General features: G+C 46.1%; 1 protein-coding gene across 24 annotated transcripts in view; it reads right to left on the reverse strand.

The window, feature by feature from the left end:
- Positions 1–9,051: 9,051 nt before the first annotated feature.
- Ptk2 (protein tyrosine kinase 2) overlaps positions 9,052–19,326 on the reverse strand; it is a 185,246-nt gene continuing 174,971 nt past the window's right edge. For 15 of the 24 annotated variants that reach the window (XM_040736398.1, XM_040736392.1, XM_040736375.1 and 12 more), the window contains 4 exons: positions 18,855–18,863; positions 17,461–17,616; positions 13,521–13,601; positions 9,052–10,257 (listed from right to left, as the gene is read on the reverse strand). In XM_040736398.1, the coding sequence (XP_040592332.1) occupies positions 10,045–10,257; positions 13,521–13,601; positions 17,461–17,616; positions 18,855–18,863 (459 nt within the window). In that variant the 3' untranslated portion in view covers positions 9,052–10,044. The remainder of the gene's footprint in view (positions 10,258–13,520; positions 13,602–17,460; positions 17,617–18,854; positions 18,864–19,326) is intronic. The other 9 variants (XM_040736384.1, XM_040736381.1, XM_040736397.1 and 6 more) reach the window with 1 other exon arrangement.

Genomic DNA, 19,326 nt, shown 5'->3' on the forward strand with positions numbered 1-19,326 from the left:
TGAGGTGTGTCGCCGAAACCTTGCTTAGCCCCTCACGAACCAGGCTTGATAACCCATTGTTGAAATCTGAGCACTGAGGTGGACTGGGAGTTCAGAGTCTTCAACTATATGGTAAGTTTGATGCCAGCCTGGGATATGAGACCCCATTTCAAAATAAGTTGACATGTGGAGAGATGGCTCAGTCATTAAGAGTGAGCCTCTTAAGAGGTCCGAGTTCAGTTACCAGAAGGCCTGCCAGGCAGCTCAGAGCTCAGCTCTAGGGGTGCAATGCCACCTTGTGACTGCCCAGGTTTTTACCTCATGTAGCCACAAAGACACAGACTCATAACTAAGAATAGAATAAACTTTAAATCAAATACAACTTAAAAAGAAAGATGAGGGGGGCTGGAGAGATGGCTCAGAGGTTAAGAGCACTGGCTGCTCTTCCAGAGGTCCTGAGTTCAATTCCCAGCAACCACATGGTGGCTCACAGCCATCTGTAATGAGATCTGGTGCCCTCTTCTGGCCTGCAGGCATGCATGACAGAATACTGTATACATAATAAATAAATCTTAAAAAGAAAGAGAGAGAGAAAGATGAGAAGAGCCTTGCTCTGTTTCCTGACAAGCAAACTGGATAGCCCGTGACAGAACCACCTCATGGCATGTGAGCTTACTATGTCACAATTAACAAAAAACTGGGATCTAGCAGTTCAGTCACCTACTCCAGGCACTCATCAAGACTCCTCAGCCTACAGATGGGCAACTGAGACAGAGGGACAACACAGCCGGCTCTGAACGCTGCTGCCTGCCCTGAGGGGCTCGGTGGGACAGTCCTCCCAAGAGACCTGTGACTGGTCTCTGGGCTCTTCCTGAATCCAGGTCTGAAAATTTGGTTCATTCATAAACGGCTAAATATTAAATCAACACCTAAAGTATTACATTGGTTTCAATCCTTACAAAAAGATAACTCTGGCATTTGTAAATATTGACGCTTAAAACTGTCTTATCACAGGCAGATGAGATGCAGACAGACCGGGAGTTCGTTTCCTGTTACTCACCCTCCTTGATGTGGAGACATTCAGTGAGCAGAGCTTCAGCCCTGGGAGCTCCAACACCCATCTTATCTCCTCAGGGAATTCATTTATCTGAAGGTCAAGTGTCCAAGGGGCACATTCAGCACTCAGAGGCAGAGACAGGAGGATCTCTGCAAGTTACAAGTCAGCCAAACTACCGAGTCAATTCTTTTTTGTTTGTTTGTTTGTTTTTCAAGACAGGGTTTCTCTGTGTAGCTTTGGAGCTCTCCTGGAACTCACTCTTGTAGCCCAGGCTGGTCTCAAACTTACAGAGATCCGCCTGCCTCTGCCTCCCGAGTGCTGGGACCAGGTGTGCACCACCACCACCTGGCATGTCTTATTCTTCTCTGAGCTTTCTTCTAATGCCTACAATCCTAGTACTTGGGAGGTAGAGGCAGGAGAATGGCCACAAGTTCAGGCCAGTCAAGATTTCATTTCACAGCCTTTAAATTAAAGTTTCAAATGACTGCCATCTGAAATGAATGCTGAGCCAGCCTAAGGGCACTGGCGTGATCATACATGTTGAGATGGTGGCCTAGGTCAGAGCAGCAGCTCCTGTACTCCGTAGCCTCTGAAGGGCCGTGTCCCTGGGTGTGAGTCTGAGGCCACTGGCTCTTCAGAGCCGTAGAGACAGACTCTGTCCTCGAAGGTACTGCATTGTCCTCTGTGACAGGCCTTGCTAGCACCCTGAAGCCTACAAGCGATGGCCCCCTGCTTGTGAGGAACTGAGACCCCTGGGACCTTCGGTGAAGTGTTCTGTGAACGTCGGAATCTATTCAGGTGTTGGCTTCATCTGAGGCAGGAGTCATGTCTTCCCTAGGTGCCTCTGCTGCTCTTGGCTGTCCTTGGCTGCTTGTGGAGGACTCCCATCATGCTGCTGGTTTTAAATAACCGACTGCCAGAGACACGGTGACCTGGGAGCCCTGGCTCTCGTGCCCCACAGCACAGCAGATGGAGAGACACTCACATGCAGCCATTCACCTCATCTTAGTACAAAGCCAACATCTGTATGTTGCCATAGGAACAGATGTTCACTAGGCAACTGGCAATCAACCCCCAGGCACAAAAATGCTGATGAGACGCCTCCACAAGGGCAGGCCTTGGAAACTCTTGGGTGACATCAATCATCCAGGAGGGCTGGGTGGGGCCATGTTGGTGTTTACACTGTACTCTATAGTCACCAAAGTCCAAGAAAGGAGATGGGGACAAGTAGCCCCCAAAGTCAGTGACCCTGGATAGGCTCTGGGGAATAACTACGTGGGATGGCTATGAGCTGAGGTGAGGAAGCACCAGGCGAGTGCACACAGGACGGATGCCACAGGCACAGCCTACAGGAGTACAGCGTCAGCAGCCAGGGAGGTACACGCCTGTGGTCCCAGCACTTGGGAAACTGAAGCAGGCTACATAGCGAGTACCAGGAATTCCGGGATACATAGCCAGACTTGTCTCAGAAAAAGAAACGTGGCCAGGCAGTGGTGATGCACACCTTTAATCCTAGCATTCAGGAGGCAGAGGCGGGCAGATCTCTGTGAGTTCAAGGCAAGCCTGGGCTACAGAGGTAGCTCCAGAATAGCCAGGGATACACAAAAATCCTGTCTCAAAAGGCCCACCCCCCCCAAAAAAATACTTCAAACTCAGCTGGGCCCTGAGTGGTAAGACCCTGACTGTAAAAAAAACAAAGCAAGCCCAAGGACTTTGTGATTCAGGGCATCTACAGAGCACAGCATGGTGGCCAGTGTAGTCCTGTGTAAATGCCCCACACTGACTACTCTTAGGTGAGCCCTGGAAAAGAATACAAAATGTGTCACTTGAGAGACAGAGATAATAATAAAGCAAGTCACTATTGTTTAATGGTATTCACTTGAGGTGGCACATGCATTTGATTCCAGAACTGCTGAGGCAGGCAGATCTGAGTTCTAGGTCAGTCTGGTCTATACATCAAGTTCTAGACCAGCTAGGGTGACATGGAGATCCTTTGTCAAAATGCCATTCTACATGATAGAACTGATATGTCCTGAACACACATAAAAGGATTAGGGGGGTAGTTCAGCAGTAGAATGTTTCCCTATTACAACTAAGACCCTGGTTTCCACCTTCACACAAGATCAAACCAAACAAAAACCATGCCTAGTATAGCGGCGCATACCAGAGACAGGGAGGCACACACTCTTAATCCTAGCTCGTAGGAGGCAGTGGCTGAGAGTCTGAGATCTGGGCCAGTCTGATCTACATAGTGAGACACTGCCTCCAAAGAGGGTGGGGAACTGGAAAACAGCTCAGTGGTTAGGAGCACCTGACCACTAGAGGACCCAGCACCTAGAGAGTGGCTCACAACCATCTGTAACTCCAGTTGTAGGGGATGCAATTCCTTTTCTTACCTTCACGGGAGCCAGGCATACATGTACACATTGCATACATGCAGACAACATTCATGCACATAAAATAGAATCACGTGTAAAACAGAATCAATACAAACTAAGACTTCATCATAGCCTTACCCTGAAAGCTGGGACATGAACAGATAAGATGGTTCAACGGGTGAGGGCATGGTTCATGACCTGAGTTCCCTTCCCAGAAGAAAAAAAATGATGCCATGAAATTGTCCTCTGACCCCACGTCATGGATACATACTTACCTACTCAAAACTTTTTAAAATTTTTATTTATTTATTTGGTTTTTTGACAGGGTTTCTCTGTAGCTTTGGAGGCTGTCCTGGAACTCACTTTGTAGACCAGGCTGGTCTCAGAGATCCACCTGCCTCTGCCTCCTAAGTGCTGGGATTTAAGGTGAGCTCCACCACTGCCCAGCTCAATTTTTTTTAAAGATTTAAAAACATCTCAAAAAAGACACAAGAAGTTCACATGCTTTATTTTTAAAATGTATGTTAAAACTGGGTGCATGTCTTAGATCCCAGCACTTGAGAGGCAAAGGAGGCAGATTTCTGAGTTTGAGGCCAGCTTGCTCTACAAAATGAGTTCCAGCACAGCCAGCCAGGACTGTAGCACAGAGAAACTCTGTCTCAAACAAACAAACAACAAATGTATTTTAAAGATGCCTGTTCTCTTCCAGCTGAGTATGATAAAACCCCGAGTGTAAATGTACATTTTTCCCCCCATTCTTCTGTTGAAGGATATCTGGGTTGTTTCCCACTCCTGGCTATTACAAATAGAGCAGGAAATGAACATGGATGAGCAAGTGACCCTGTGGTAGGAGGTATATGCCCAAGAGCGGTACAGCTGAATCTAAAGCTAGATCAATTCCCTTCTTCTGAGGAACCCACCACACTGATTTCCAAAGCGGTTGTACAAGTTTGCACTCCCACCAGCAATGGATAAGTTCCCAGCATGAGACGTCACTTGTTTGTTTATTTTGGTTTTTTGAGACAGTTTCTCTGTATAGCCAAGCTGTACCCCACATCCTTGCTAGCTTGAGCTGTCACTTGTTTTGTTTTTCAAGACAGGATTTCTCTGTGTAGCCCAGGCTGTCTTGGAACCCACTCTGCAAACAGGGTGACCTGTAACTCAGATATCCACCTAGTGTCTTTGGTACAGGCAGGTACTCTGCATGCTACCAAAGGAGACTTAAAGACCAACCCAGCCACAAACCCTTTCATCAACAATAGTGTCCTGCCTGCAGGACATTAGGGCAATGGTGGCACAAAGCTTCTGGGAGCAACCAACCAATATCCGATTTGACTTACGGTCTATTCTATAAGACAGAGCCCATACCCAACAGTGCTTGGTGACCAAGACCCTGTGGCTAGTAATGACATTCTCCTCTACTCAGACACCAGCGCTTTCCTTGCTCAGCCATCATTAGAGAAGAGAGTGTGGACGGGACAAACACAAAGACCAACAGACAGACAGACATGGAGAGTGAGATACTCTGGAACACTCCGCTCTAAATGGGATGTTTCTATCAAATCTGTCCCCTCAGGGCTCAGGGAACACCATGAAGAGGAGGAGAAGTATAAGAGCCAGAGAGGATGGATGACAGGAAGGAAACAAGGCCCTACTGACACGAACAGAGCTTGTATGAACTCAGGAGACCGAGGCTGCTAGCACAGGGCCTCTGTGTGTATTGTCTGTCTTCCAGATGAACATCCCCGGTTCCTGAGTGTGTGAACCAGCGCCTCTGATTCTTGTGCCTTCTCTTGGACTTCTTTCGTTCTGTTTGTCTTGTACAAATCAGATGTGATGGTCTTTATCTTATACTTTGAACTCAAGTCCAGGGTAGTGGCTCATACCTGTAAGATTCACCACTTGGGAAGCTAAAGTAGGAGCACACTATTATAAGTACAAAAGCTTGTCTCAAAAAAAAAAAAAAAAAGCCAAGAAGGAAAACCCCTCATTGCATAGGACCCCAATGAAACGAGCCAGCAAACAACCAACCACAGCCACCATTCAGGAAGGCAGTGAAGACCACAGGCTGGGAGGAAGTAAGGAAACAAACGCCTCACCAAAGACTAGCACACTGATGCTGACACCCAGCACCCCTTCTCCTTGGTGCTAGGGAATTGAACCTGGGGTTTCATACAGGCTAGACAGTGCTTTACCGCAGGGTTACATCCTCATCTCAGTCCTGAATGCCTGAAACCCTAACACTCAGGTGGTAGAGACAGGAAGATCAGATCAAGGTCACTATATAGGCTTGGGTATGTAATGAGTTTGAGGCCAGCATTGACTACATGAAACTCATTTCCTACTTGTCCCCTTCCCTACCAAAAATAAATACAACCCACCTAGAAACGGTAAAATAGAGCTAGGCATGGTAGCACATGCGTGTAACCCTAGGGTTTGGGAAGTTGAGACAGAAGAGTTGTTGTATGCTTGAGACCAGCTAGTTCAGTTTTAATTGACTCACCTGTGGTGACATCTGAGTCATGGAGTATTACCACAAGGAGGAATGATTTCTGGTACACAGCGTATAGGCATTCAAAACTATTATTTTGAGGGAAAGAAGCCAGAAATTGAGGAGTGTAGGAGGGGCCCAGGAGCAATACACTAAGTGTTGTGGGACATTCCTTTACCCTGTGTGAAGATGTGTCCCTGTGAATAGCTTTGTAAAGAGCTGAAAGACCATCAACAAGGCAGGAAGAGGTTAGGACCAGGTGAGACTTCAGAAGGAGAGGTAAAGGCATGAGTCACAGGGCAATACATAGATGAACAGAAATGGCCTAACTTCTAAGAGCTAGTGCGACAATCCTAAGCTCTAGGCTGAACTTTCTAGTCTCCCTGTCATTTTTTATGAGCTGATGAACCACAGAATAATAAGGCTACAAAGTGTCCAGTCAGAATGGGTCCACCGAGGTGCAGAGGGAATCCCTAGGGCCTGTCTTACTCTCTTCCCTCTCACACTGGTACTAACTGGGCAGACCCACTTGAAATGACATTCTTGCAAACATCATCCTCGGGGGCTCTTTGTGTAGTCTAGGGGACTCTGAAACTTGGGATCTCCCCACTCAGTCTCCTTGACAGCCGAGCTTTGCATGTGCTACCACACACGGCTTCTTAGAAGCCTGCAGTCATCAGAGTTACACCTCAGGCATTGGAAAGGACACCCAGAATGGTGCCTACATCATGGTGGTACAGGGGCACAGATCTATCAGGTTCCTCTATGTAATCTGTTGTGAAGACCAGGGCACTCCTTTGTAAAGGCTTCAGTGAGCACTGCATTTACAGGACTTTTTTTGTTTTGTTTTGTTTTTTTGTTTTTATGAGACAGGGTTTCTCTGTATTGTTTTGGAGGCTGTTGGTCCAGCCCAGCCTCCAACTCACAGAGATCCACCTGCCTCTGCCTCCCAAGTGCTGGGATTAAAAGCGTGCGCCACCACCGCCCAGCTTACAGGACTTTTATATTTACTTCTTAGTTTAAGCAGTATGAATTGGAAAGCTCCAAAGTCACCAACGTGAGGCTGCGAAGACTCCATCTCTTCTGACGAGGCCACTAGGCATATGGCTTGCCTCCATAGGTAGTTATCTGATAGGCAGGCAGCGCCAAGTGTCAGATGAATTCTTTGAGTGTCTAAACTTGACCTCCTGATCCTGCTCAGACCCCAGAGCCATTTAATGAGGGCTGTGAGTGGCTTCCACATGGCACTTCAGGTCCATGCTCCACACAATGCAGCAGCACCCGCCTCTACCTGTTTTCATAGCCAAAGATGTCTTTATCTTCAGGGTACAAGGTGTGAGACTCACCTGTGAGTGCCTTGGAGGAAAACCAAGGCAGACATTAGAAATCAGTCCGAGGCAAAGGTGCCGAGCGTAGTGAGCCCTCTCCCCGCTTCAAGTCAACTCTGTCTCCCGGCACATCTGGCAGAATCTGGAGACTTGATGGTCATGGCAGATAGGGCTGGCCTTTGATGGGTGAGGGACAGACACCCTCTTTTATACATGCTATGCAAACACTCCCATGGAGCCACATCCCTAGCTCACAATTGCTCTTAAAGATGAGGAAGGGACTCTGGATAAGTCACAGCTCCAGGTTGATAATCCTTGATCTTTTTTTCCCGATGATCTAAATGTCACATGTCCAAAGGAGGAGGAGGCTGAGAGATGGTTGAGCAGCTAAGAGCACTGACTGCTCTTGCAGTTTAATTTCCAGCTGCCACATGGCCACTCACACCTGTCTATAACTCCAAGATCTGTCACTCTCTCTCTCTCTCTCTCTCTCTCTCTCTCTCTCTCTCTCTCTCTCTCTCTCTCTCTCTCTCTCACACACACACACACACGCAGGGAAACACCAATGCAAATAGAAATGATGATGATAAAAACAATAAAGGTAGAGTTTGTTCTTGAGGGGTACATGTCTCCATACTCCGCAGGGTGTCACCAGTTTTCTCCCAGAGTCCTGTTGTTTATTCTAGCTTTGTGGCTCTATTAGGGTGACCCACATACAGACAGCCTCCTAGAGACTGAATGGACTACCACATACTGAAGATATCCAAAGGGAAGTCTTCCTTAAATTCATGGCCTTTTCCCCTGTGTTCCTTAATATATAATACAACCTGCTCCTTCTGAGACAGGGTTTCTCTGTGGCTTTGGAGGCTGTCCTGGAAGTAACTCTTGTAGACCAGGTTGGTCTTGAACTCACAGAGATCTGCTTGCCTCTGCCTCCTGAGTGCAGGGACTAAAGGTGTGCGCCACCACCGCCAGCCTGCTTGTTCTTTAAGTTACCATTTGGTGTTAGATAGCTAATTAATGTACTTCCCCGGGGAAGACTTTCTCTTGCTCTCAGCTCCCCCCCCCTTTTTTTTTTGGGTGTTTTCATGACAGGGTTTCCCTATAGTTTTGGAGGCTGTCCTAGAACTCAACTGGTAGATCTGCCTGCCTCTGCCTCCTGAGTGCTGGGACTGAAGGAACGCGCCACAATGCCCAACTGCTCTCAGCATTTCTTAGTTGCCTGTACTCTCTCTCTCTCTCTCTCTCTCTCTCTCTCTCTCTCTCTCTCTCTCTCTCTCTCTCTCTCTCTCTCTCTCTGTCTCTCTCTCTCTCTGTCTCTCTCTCACACACACACACACAAATAATAAAACATCATATATGTTCTAAAACGAAAACCAACCCGGGCACAGTGGTGTGCACCTTTAATCCCAGCACTCGGAGGCAGAGACAGGTGGATCTCTGTGAGCTCAAAGCCAGTCTAGTCTACACAGTGAATCCCAGGACAATCAGAGTTACCTAATGAGACTCTGTTTCAGAAAAAAAACAACAACAACAACCTCCACCCCCCCCAAAATAAACACATCAAAACCAAGCAAACAGAAAACTAACCCCATTTAAAAAAAATCAAAACAAACAAAACCACCTAAGTCCCTGACAGAATGGAATGGCAGGTTAGGCTCATCTATTGTCTATGGTGGAGTTCTCCACTTTTGTACAAGAAAAAGGAAGAGATTAGCAGTGTAGAAAAGTTCCTGTAAGTGACAGTTTCTTACAGCTCCCCTGAACAATTTAAATGAAGACTGCCCCCCTTAAAAAAAAGGCGACAGCAACACAAACTTGACTGGCGCCACCTTTTTAATAGGTCAGAGTAACTGTACAATTCATTATATTCTTCCTGAGAATAATTTATATCCCTCAACAAACTAAAGGGAAGGTATGCTTTCAACATCATCTAACAGACGCATGGTGTGGCGACAACTGGACATCTAAAGAGAACCACATCCCTGTGTGTCCTGTGGGTCCTCCCTTGGAAGACAGACGCAATGAACATCAGTTAGCTCTAGTGGCTGTAAGAGTCAACATGGCTTTAATTCTTATAAATTATATAAAAATGGAGAACAGGGATGGTTCCGGAACTTCTTGATGCAGCTGGGAGTGCTCTGGTACAAAGCATTTCTGCTCCCAAGAAAAATTACATTGCTACAAAAAACTGGCACAGAATTCTGGTGAGGAAAGATAAGAGTTTTTGTCAGTTCTACAGAGAGTTTACAACTCAATGCTTCAGTATCCACTGCAAAGAAAAAGGTGGACACAGGGAGGGCGGAAGCTTTTTTCTGAAAACTCTCAGTCTTCAAAATACAGTTTTTATGCACTTTCTCTGCAAGCGAGATTAGCATATTGTAAGCCAGCCTGAACAGGAACTCTGGCAGGAGGATGGCCAACCTCGGGTTCTTGGGGAACCCTCCCTCTTCAGACATTCCTCTTCCACCTCGAAGCCACGATCAGTAGGAATTACCACTTCTAAGAGCACACATCCCAATTCCAACACCAAGTGTATTTTAAAAGCTTCTTAATGTACAATCTTCATTTCAGAAAAATGCCACATTTTGGATCCAGATGTTTCTGAACATTATTTAGAAAAATAACAAAATCAAAACCACACATTAGTGGTTAAACTTATACAAGAGAGACTTTCAGCTAGCTGTCATTCAGTTGGAGTTGTGAGTACAGGCGTCCGAGGAGGACATGGTATTGTTACTTCCTCGCTGCTGGTGGAATGCTAGAAAAGATCTCCCAAAGAGCAGAAAGCCGTGTTCAATGGCCAGTGGCTCAATGTGGCCGTGTCTGCCCTAGCATCTTCAGTCTTGCCTGATCAATGACATCAAGGAGATTCTTGGCGTCCACAGCCAGGGCATGAGCAGCTGTCAGCATCTGCTTCTTGTACTCCTGCTGCAGACTGGTCATGACGTACTGCTGAGCCAGCTTCATCTTGCTGATGAGCTCACCCAAGTCAGAGTTCAGAAGCTTCTGCGCCATCTCGATCTGGGAAGACAAGAGAGGGTCAGGAGTACAGCTTCCAGGCATCTGTCCTGAGTCTGTCTTTGGGCCTCCAAGACAAAATAAAACTTTATTTCCCTTGAATAACTTTCCTTTCCTTTGAAGCAACAGGCAGGAGTATCTCTGTGAGTTCCAGGCCAGCTTGGTCTATATAGCAAATTCCAGGCCTGTCAGGGTACACAGTGAAGGGAAAAAAAGAAGTTAAGATTTCAACAGGGTGTGAAATATGTCTACTTTGGAATTTCAGTGACTGTGGTGTGGCCTCATGTGCCTGTGTGACTTCAAATATGAACTAGCCGCCTTTCCATTTTCTGCCCTCATACCACATGACTGTACTCTGAGCTTGCTGTCTGAACTCTAACTTCAGTGTGTGGTAGACCCTGCTTCATTTTAGTCACAGAATCTGACAGAAGTTGAGATGCTCTAGTCCAAACTAGCACACTCTAATACAAACACCTTAATATCAAGTGACGATGAGGGCCACACAGGGTAAGGATCAAGGCCATGTTTTCTTACGATGCTGTCTCTTTCCAGGTATTTTCCTGGTTTTCTTTTTCTTTTTCTTTCTTTCTTTCTTTTTTTTTTGTTTTTGTTTTACGAGACAGGGTTTCTCTGTATTATTTTGGAGGTTGTCGGTCCAGCCCGGCCTCGAACTCACAGAGATCCGCCTGCCTCTGCCTCCCGAGTGTTGGGATTAAAGGGTCTTCGGCAAGAGTGTCAATTGCTCTAAACCACAGAACTGTCTTTCCAGGCTTTCCATATCTTGTCCTAGCAGTCTAACTATAGGCTTCCTATACCTACTGCTTCCTATTGCCAGAGTCAGGGGACGTCTGAACCCACACTCTGTTGGGCTAGGCTGGGCTGTGGAGCACGTGCTGCCCTGCAGGGCTCATAAGGCTTTGCTAATTGTTTGAGACAGGGCCTCTTTATGTCATCCTAGCTGTCCTGGAATTGGATATGAAGTCTGGCTAGCCTCAAGCTCACAGATTCACCTGTAAAGGTATGCACCACCACACCCAGTCTTCCTGCTTATTTAACGAATGGTAACTAGAACTGAGACACCTGCTCTTTTGACCATCACAGGGTAACGACCACTTTGGGCTGTGGATAAAGGAGGGAATTAGACCTGGTAGGAGAGGCTGGCAAGGAGATCCTGAAACTCAATGGATAAAGACCACAATACGCAGCACACAGAGAGCTAGTCCTCTGCCTCAGAAAGACCTTACAGAGAACAGCTGGATTTGGACTAGACTGCATAAGTAGACAGGTTTCAACTACAAGGACTATGCCAAGGTGACCTTTACTGGGACAGCGCTGTGAGAATGACATGACCTAGAGTTGACACATGTGTGCTAAGCAACACACAACCAAATGGAGGGTTGCCTACTCCACCCTCTTCATTGGGCTCTGAGTGGTTTCCTATGACAAGATGGGGCATGGAGGATGGATGCCACTGCTTGGGGAAGGAAAGGGGGAAGAGCATAGAATCCTTTAGCCTGGGTTACTAAAAAATGCTAATGTCAGCTGGGTACAGTAGTGCACATCTGTAACCCTGGGGAGGATGGGGAGGAGGGTTTCAAGTTCAAGTTCCAACACAACTTAGACCATACATAGTGAGGATCTGACGCAAACAGCTCTCCTATGCTAATGAGATTATGGATGTAGCTTCTGACATTCCTAGGAGATAGTCTCAACAGCAAATTCCTTGTTCTCTGGCTCTTAGTGCTGCCTATACAGGAGCTGAACAAGGATAACACAAATAGATGTGCTAATGTGGATGGGTGAGAGCCCATGAGGCCTCATCCCTACATGAGTAACTACAGGCAACTAAGGAATGCTGAGAGCGGGACAGTCTTCCCCAGAAAAGGACAGACCCCGTGGCTACTCAGTACCAGCTGGTCAGCCTTGAACACATACATGCAAGTAGACTGAACAGGTTACATTTAGGTATTTAGACGGATGGACGGACACACACACACACACACACACACACACACACACACACACACACAGAGAGTTCACCAACAACAAAGAAAAAATGACACGAAAAAAGTTTTCCAAACTCCAAAATTTGATGCCACACAAGAGAAAGAGAAAGCAGCAAACATCTTCCAAATGAGCAGAAGTCAAGTAGAGATGGGTAGACAGGACCATTCAAAACACACAACCCGCCGGGCGTTGGTGGGTATGCAGTAGGCCATCCCTAGCATCAGGAAAGAGCCACAGGTGTTTATGGTTAAGTGTGCTCAAGCAAGTGGACGGCCCGAGAGAGAATGCAAGCTTTTGTAAGTCTGAAAACCGTTTCAAAGTGAAGAGCAAGGAGATGGATGGAGACAAGGGTTAGCAATTAACAGCACTAAGGGCTCTTCCAGAGTCCCAGGGGCACTCACATGGTAGCTCACAGCCATCCCTAACTTCTGGGAGATCTATCACTCTCTTCTGGCCTCCAAGGGGACTGCCCACAAGCAGAAAAACATCATACAACATAAAATCTTTTTTTTTTAGTTAAAGAAAAATGAAAAACCCAACCAAACAAAAACTCCAGGCAGGATAGGCTGAAGGACAGTTCATGGTATCCTAGAAAAGAGGAAAGGGAAGAGCCAGGTGGTGGTGGTACATGCCTTTACTCCTAGCACTTGGGAGGCAGAGGCAGCCTGTTCTATAGAGTGAATTCCAGGATAACCAGGGCAACATGGTGAAACTCTGTTTTGAAAAACCAAAACGGGGAGAAAAAGAAAGAAAGAGGAAAGGGACCAGTGGAGGAGGGTTGTGACACTTTTCATTTAGAAGTCATACAAACGAGACAAAACTACTGCATGGCAGCCAAGGATGGGCCTGGTGGCAGTTACTTGTCATCTAGCACTCTGGCCCCTGGAGCAGGAAAGATGTCTCAGTGTGTACCCATCCTGGACTACATGTGACTGTTGTAGGGAACCGTGTCTGGGTGAGTTTGAGGTCCTTAAAGCAACTGGAGACACACATTAAGAGAACCTTCGTAACTCTTGCACAGGGAATACCTACACCATATCCAGGGCGTGTTTTGTCTGAAGACTTGCTCTCTTTCTTTCCTTCCAGACTATCATCTGATGTCCCTTCATGCCATACTGCCATTCTACAGTACAGACACAATGGAGCCTGGTGCTCACAGGTTGAAATCTCTGAAACTTAAGTCGTTTATCTTGGGCACTTTGCTGACTAAGCCAGCATTGCAACTGTCTAGCACAACTCCACCCACCATTGTGGCCTACCTCTCGATGTGTGCTGGCTGGGAGGGCTGGAATGGTCTCATCCACAGTGGCTAGTAAGGTCCGTAGGGCCAGGCCAACTTCCTAAGACAAGAACGGAATAAGGATTAGGACACATGAAGATGTCAGGACAACACTGCTATTTTCTCTGGGGCATGTACATTGCTGTTTTCCTTTCTGACAGTTATAAGGAAAATTTTATTTTAGACAGGGTATCACACTGTAGCCAACACTGGCCTAAACTCTCTGTAATTTTCTTCCTTCAGCCTCTCAAATACTGAGCCACCACACACAGGTCATCATATATAAGGAACACATAAGTCTGTGTCTGCTTTGACTATCATTGGCTCTCATGTCCAGGACAGATAATTACATTGAAGCTCCCACAGATGCTGTGGAATATTATCTTAAGGTGTGTTACATTTGTTTATGTTGTGGAACATTTGTTTTAATGATGTAAAGTTGTATTGCATTCTTTTTATGCTGCATTTATTTAACTCTGTGAAGCTGTGGTTCTTTGCCTGTCTAAAACACCTGATGATCTAATAAAGAGCTGAATGGTCAATATTGAGGCAGGATAAGGATGGGCAGGGCTGGCAGGTAGAATAAATAGGAAAGAGCAACTCAAAGCAAGGGGAGGAGGTGTGTGTGTGTGTGGGGGGCGGTGGCCACCCAGCCAGCCACAGAGTAAGAGTGAAAGTAAGATTACAGAAGGAAGGAGGGAGGGAGAGGAAGTGGAGAGTGGGAAAAGACCTGAAGATCTAGTATGTCCCAACAAACAATGAGCCAGGCACGATGGCTCACACTTACACTCCCATAAGGCCAGCACTTGGGAGGGTAATAAGAATCCATGAAGTTCACGCCCAACCAGAATGGGTTATATAGTGAAACACTATCAAGAACCCAGTCTCTTGCCTCTTGCTCTGGAGTGCTAGGATAGCAGATGCATGACGCCATGCTGTTTATAGGGCACTAGGGATGGAACCAATATCTTTGTGCATGCTAGGCCAAGTACCAGAGCTACATTTCCAGCCTTTTGCGTGTGTGTGTGTGTGGGGGGGCTGGGTGGTGACGGACGGACAGACAGAGAGTTTTCTCTGTGTAGCCCCGGCTATCTTGAAACTCACTCTGCAGACCAGGTTGGCCTCAAACTCAGAGATCTGCCCCTCTCTGCTTCCCAAGTGATGGGATTTAAAGCATGTGCCACTACTGCCTGGCCAAAGCCCTTTTCTTTATAGGAGGAAGGGTCTCACTATGTAGCCCAGGCTATTCTGCTACTTCAGTCTTCAGAGCTGAGATTATGGGTGAGTCACAGTACCAATGTAAGATCAAAAATTTATACCGAGTCTCTAGCATTGATATTCTTTTTGCAAACAACTTTTGTTTTATGCATATGTATCTGTGTGTGTCATCTGAACATATTGCCGTGTGTGCATGTGTGTGCGTGTGTGTGTGTGTGTGCGCGCGCGCGGTGTGCCTGTGCCTGCCTATGTAGGTCAAAAGAGGGCATTGGATACCCTGGAGCCAGAGTTACAGGTGGTTGTGATGGGTCACGTGGGTGATGGGAACTGAGCTTGGATCTTCTGCTAAAGCAACAGTGCTATTTTATTTTTTAGTGTGTATGTTTTGCCTGTGTACCATGTGAATGGCTAAGCCAGAAGATGGCAAAAAGGGGCATTGGATCTCCTGAAGCTGGCCTCAAACTCGCAGAGACCAACCTGTCTCTGCCTCCCATGTGCTGGGACTAAACGTGTGCGCCACAGCCTGGCTTACTGTCACTCTTATGAGGGCCAAATACACAGGGACTAAAACATCAAATTATAAATATGAATACAACAAAAATTAGCCAACAAAGTGAGAAATGGCATTTATGCTTGGACCAGAAGACAAAAGGGCAAGTTTCTGCTGGCTATCTTAGTCTGAGGCCTGACCTGCTGACATTAGAGACGCTCTAAGAAGTTACTAAACAGGCCGAGCATGGTGGCGCACGCCTTTAATTCCAGCACTCGGGAGGCAGAGGCAGGTGGATCTCTGTGAGTGTGAGACCAGCCTGGTCTATAAGAGCTAGTTCCAGTACAGACTCCAAAGCAATACAGAGAAACCCTGTCTCAAAAAAAAAAAAACAAACCAAACAGAAGTTACTATACAGTTTTGTCCTGCCAGGGATCTTATGGGCACACACTAAGAGACAGCAGTGCCACTACACAAGAAGCACCCGTCACTGAAGCACACACAGTGCCAAGGGCATCTGTACCCTACTGAGGGATGAAAGGTGTATCCCACCACTGCCCTGTTTGAAACATACTTGAATATATGTATTAAGCTTTTTTAAAATTTTATTTTATAGGTGATCTTACTGCATATTTGTCTGTGTACCACATCTACAGTGCCCTTGGAGGTCAGAAGAGGGTATTGAACCCCTCGAATTGAGTTACACATGGTTGTGACCCACCATTTGGGTGCTATGAATTGGACCTGGGCCCTGTAAAAGAGCACCCAGTGCTCTGAACTGCTGAGCCACATACATAGTGCTTTACTTCTCAAGCTTGGCTGCAAGTTCACATAAGAACTCTGGCCAGGCCTTTTAAGGGAGCACAGTGTATTAAGTGCAGTGTATCTCTTTATCAGCTTTGCCTCCACCTAGAACTGAGATTGTGTTCAATCCCACAGCTCCCCCCAAAACAACAAAAAAGCCCAACCATTGTGTGTGCATCTGTATGAATGCATGTATGTACGCATACACATTCAAGGCACAGGCAAAAAGTGAGCTTTCTCTAAATAAATTTATCTAAATAACCAAAAAGCACATGGAAAGATGTTCGTTTGCTTTTGTTGTGCAAATTAAAACCACAGTGGGACAGGACCTCATAAAGTAGGATAACCAAGTCAACAACATCAATCAAACCACGTAACACAGAAATGGCACCCTGGAGCACTACAGCAGGAAAGTAAAATGGTACAATTGCTGTGGGAAGGCTGGCTCAGGTAGTAAAGTGCTTGCCTTGAAAGCATCCCATCTCCAACATCAAGCTTAACTAAAGCTGTGCTTGTAATGAGTGCTGGGAACACAGAGGAAAGGTCTCACTGGACAGCTAGCCTGGTCTGTTCTGTGAACTTCAGGCCCATGATGGATGGCTTCTGAGGAGTAACACCTGACAAATACATACTTTCTCCTTTCCTGGTTCCAGTATCACTGTACACCACCTGGGAAATTATTACTGTCCTACTCACCTTTGTTTCCTTTTTCCCCCTCTCACAACAGGGTTTTTCTGTGTAGTTCTGTTGTCCTGGAAAGGTGTCGGCCACCATGCCTGTCTTCCTTATTTTTTTTTTTTTTTTTTTTGAGAAGAGGCTTTACATTGCCTGGTCTAGAATTCCTCAGCCTTTTGACTAGATGGGACCACTCAGGACAGGCTTATTATTATTATTATTATTTTTACTCACATAGGAGCAGAGCTAATAGATTGGGTAGTAAGTACTTGATTTACAAGTAAAAGGACTTGAATTTAATCCCAGGACATACTAAAAACAAGGTGGAGGCACCTGAACATGACAGCTGAAGATGTCCCCTGGCTTTCATGCACCAGCACATAAAGCACTTGAGCGTCCCTTCCCACTTCTGCCTCTCCCTCAGCAGGAAGTCTGAACTGAAGCACTGCCAACACTGCTTCCTTCAGCTGTATACTTAACAGTAACTTTTCATAACATTCCACACAACCTATGTTCTTCAGATTTTTTTGTCCACTCCACTAAATTTAAAAGCATCAGTAATCAGATGATTCTACCAACTCAGGGGGTATTCCCTGCCAAGTATTTGCTAACAGGAGCAGTGAGAGCTACAATTTTTAAGGATGTTTCTCAGTGACACCAGCACCATCTAGTGGTCCTTTACACCCAAAGCATCAGCTCTGGCTTCCCTGGGAAAGGAGTGACTGCATTTTACCTTCACCATAGGGACATACTCTTCCGGAGGAGCTGGCTGGATTTTGCTGGACATCTCGATGACAGCTTTCACTAGGCCCGTCACGTTCTCATACACCTTGTCATTGGACCGGTCCAGGTTGGCAGTGGGAGGGGGGCTGATTTCCTGGGGCTGAAGCTGATAACACAGAAGCTGGTCATTTCCTGCTCCCCAGAAGATAGTGAGGTATCACCACAATTAAGTTAGAGGGTCTTTAAAAGAGATCAAAGCAGATGCAGAAGGTAATGAATTTTCTTGTTTGTTCAGGACATAGTTCAGTCTGATGACAGTAAAGCAAGTCATCCAAGGGACAACACACAAGGCAGTTATGTCCTCCAACTTTGAGCTCAGTTAAAGGAAATGAGATGGAATCACATACACTAAAGTCTCCAGATTCAAAGTGGCAATTAAGTACCGCAGACTCCCAACCAAGTATTTCACAAGGGAAACGACCCACATAATTTTTTTTAAAGATTTATTTATTATGTATATAGTGTCTGTCTGCATGTATCCCTGCAGGTCAGAAGAGGGCACCAGATCTTATTACAGATGGCTGTGAGCTATCATATGGTAGCCGGGAATTGAACTCGGGACCTCTGGAAGAGCAGTTAGTTTTCTTAACCACTAAACCATCCCTCTAGTCCAACCCACAGAATTTATAACCAAGGAGTTACTGGTTATACATCAGTATATACATCACTAAATGTTCAAACACTTAGCACCAACACTGGCTTGGCTTTAAGTTCTACTCATCTTTGCTGCCTTTACAGACTAACAAAGTACTCTTTTCATGTGACAAATGAGGACTCACATTCATTTGCTTTAGGCAAACACCAGCTGCTTACATAAAGCTACTCATATTCAAGTAGCAGAGAAGGGACTCCCTGCCAGTCCTATGCTGATTGTTGGGTAAACTAAGGACAGCAGGACTCAACTCCTCGAGTAGTAACAAGGATAAGCATATTAAACCATAGGTTGTAAACATGACACAGGACCTGGGCACAGAGATGCCACAGATATTACCTATGATAGCCTACGGGCTGAGGGCAAAATGACATGGGGCCCATAGGAAAGGCTGAATAGTGCTTCAAAATTTTAGAAAGACTAAATTGTATAACATCTATCCAATTATGGGTCTGCTAGGACCTTGGCAAGGCACATTGGAGCAGACAGTTACATCTGAGTTCACTGCAAAGCTGGTCATGTACCAGTCTCCGAAAAATATGAAAGCTCTTTTTAGCATCTGCCTGTCATGAGAGGTGACAAATCAAATGTGCCCTCCCACAGGGACATCCACATGCCTGTCCAGAGTCACATGCAGAAAGTTAGGTTGTGATAAAGCGATCCAGACAGACACACAGATATGATGTGCTTACCCTCCACGGCTATTGTCGAACAGAAGGTGAGGAAAAGTTAAAGGAATTTATCAGAGAAAGGGAAAAAAGAAAAACAATATTAATAAGGCAGCAGAAAACTCCCACATAACATATGAGCAGAACCCCTGGGTACTAGCTACAAGCCTGAAGGCTACTCTCTGCTCACTGGCTGTCAGAAGTGCCTGTGCCTGCCCTCAGCTCTTTGCATAGCACAGTACTAGAGCGCTGCCATGCAACACTCATTCCCACGAGATAAATGACCAGCATGCAAAAGCCTGTGAGTGGCAATGGGTAGCCGTGCAAGAGTCTAGAAAGCAAGCTCTTTGTGAGCAAGGAGAAAGGCATGTGTAATCAGTGGTCTACCGTCTGACTTACAGGAGACTGGGGAGAAACCATCCCATCCTCAGTCACTGCACATGATCTCTCAGCCTTCAAGTCCTTCATGTTTAATATAGACTTAAAGGTAGGGGCT

Source organism: Mesocricetus auratus, unplaced genomic scaffold (assembly GCF_017639785.1).
Source record: "Mesocricetus auratus isolate SY011 unplaced genomic scaffold, BCM_Maur_2.0 Super-Scaffold_100055, whole genome shotgun sequence".
NCBI classification, from domain to species: Eukaryota; Metazoa; Chordata; class Mammalia; order Rodentia; family Cricetidae; genus Mesocricetus; species Mesocricetus auratus.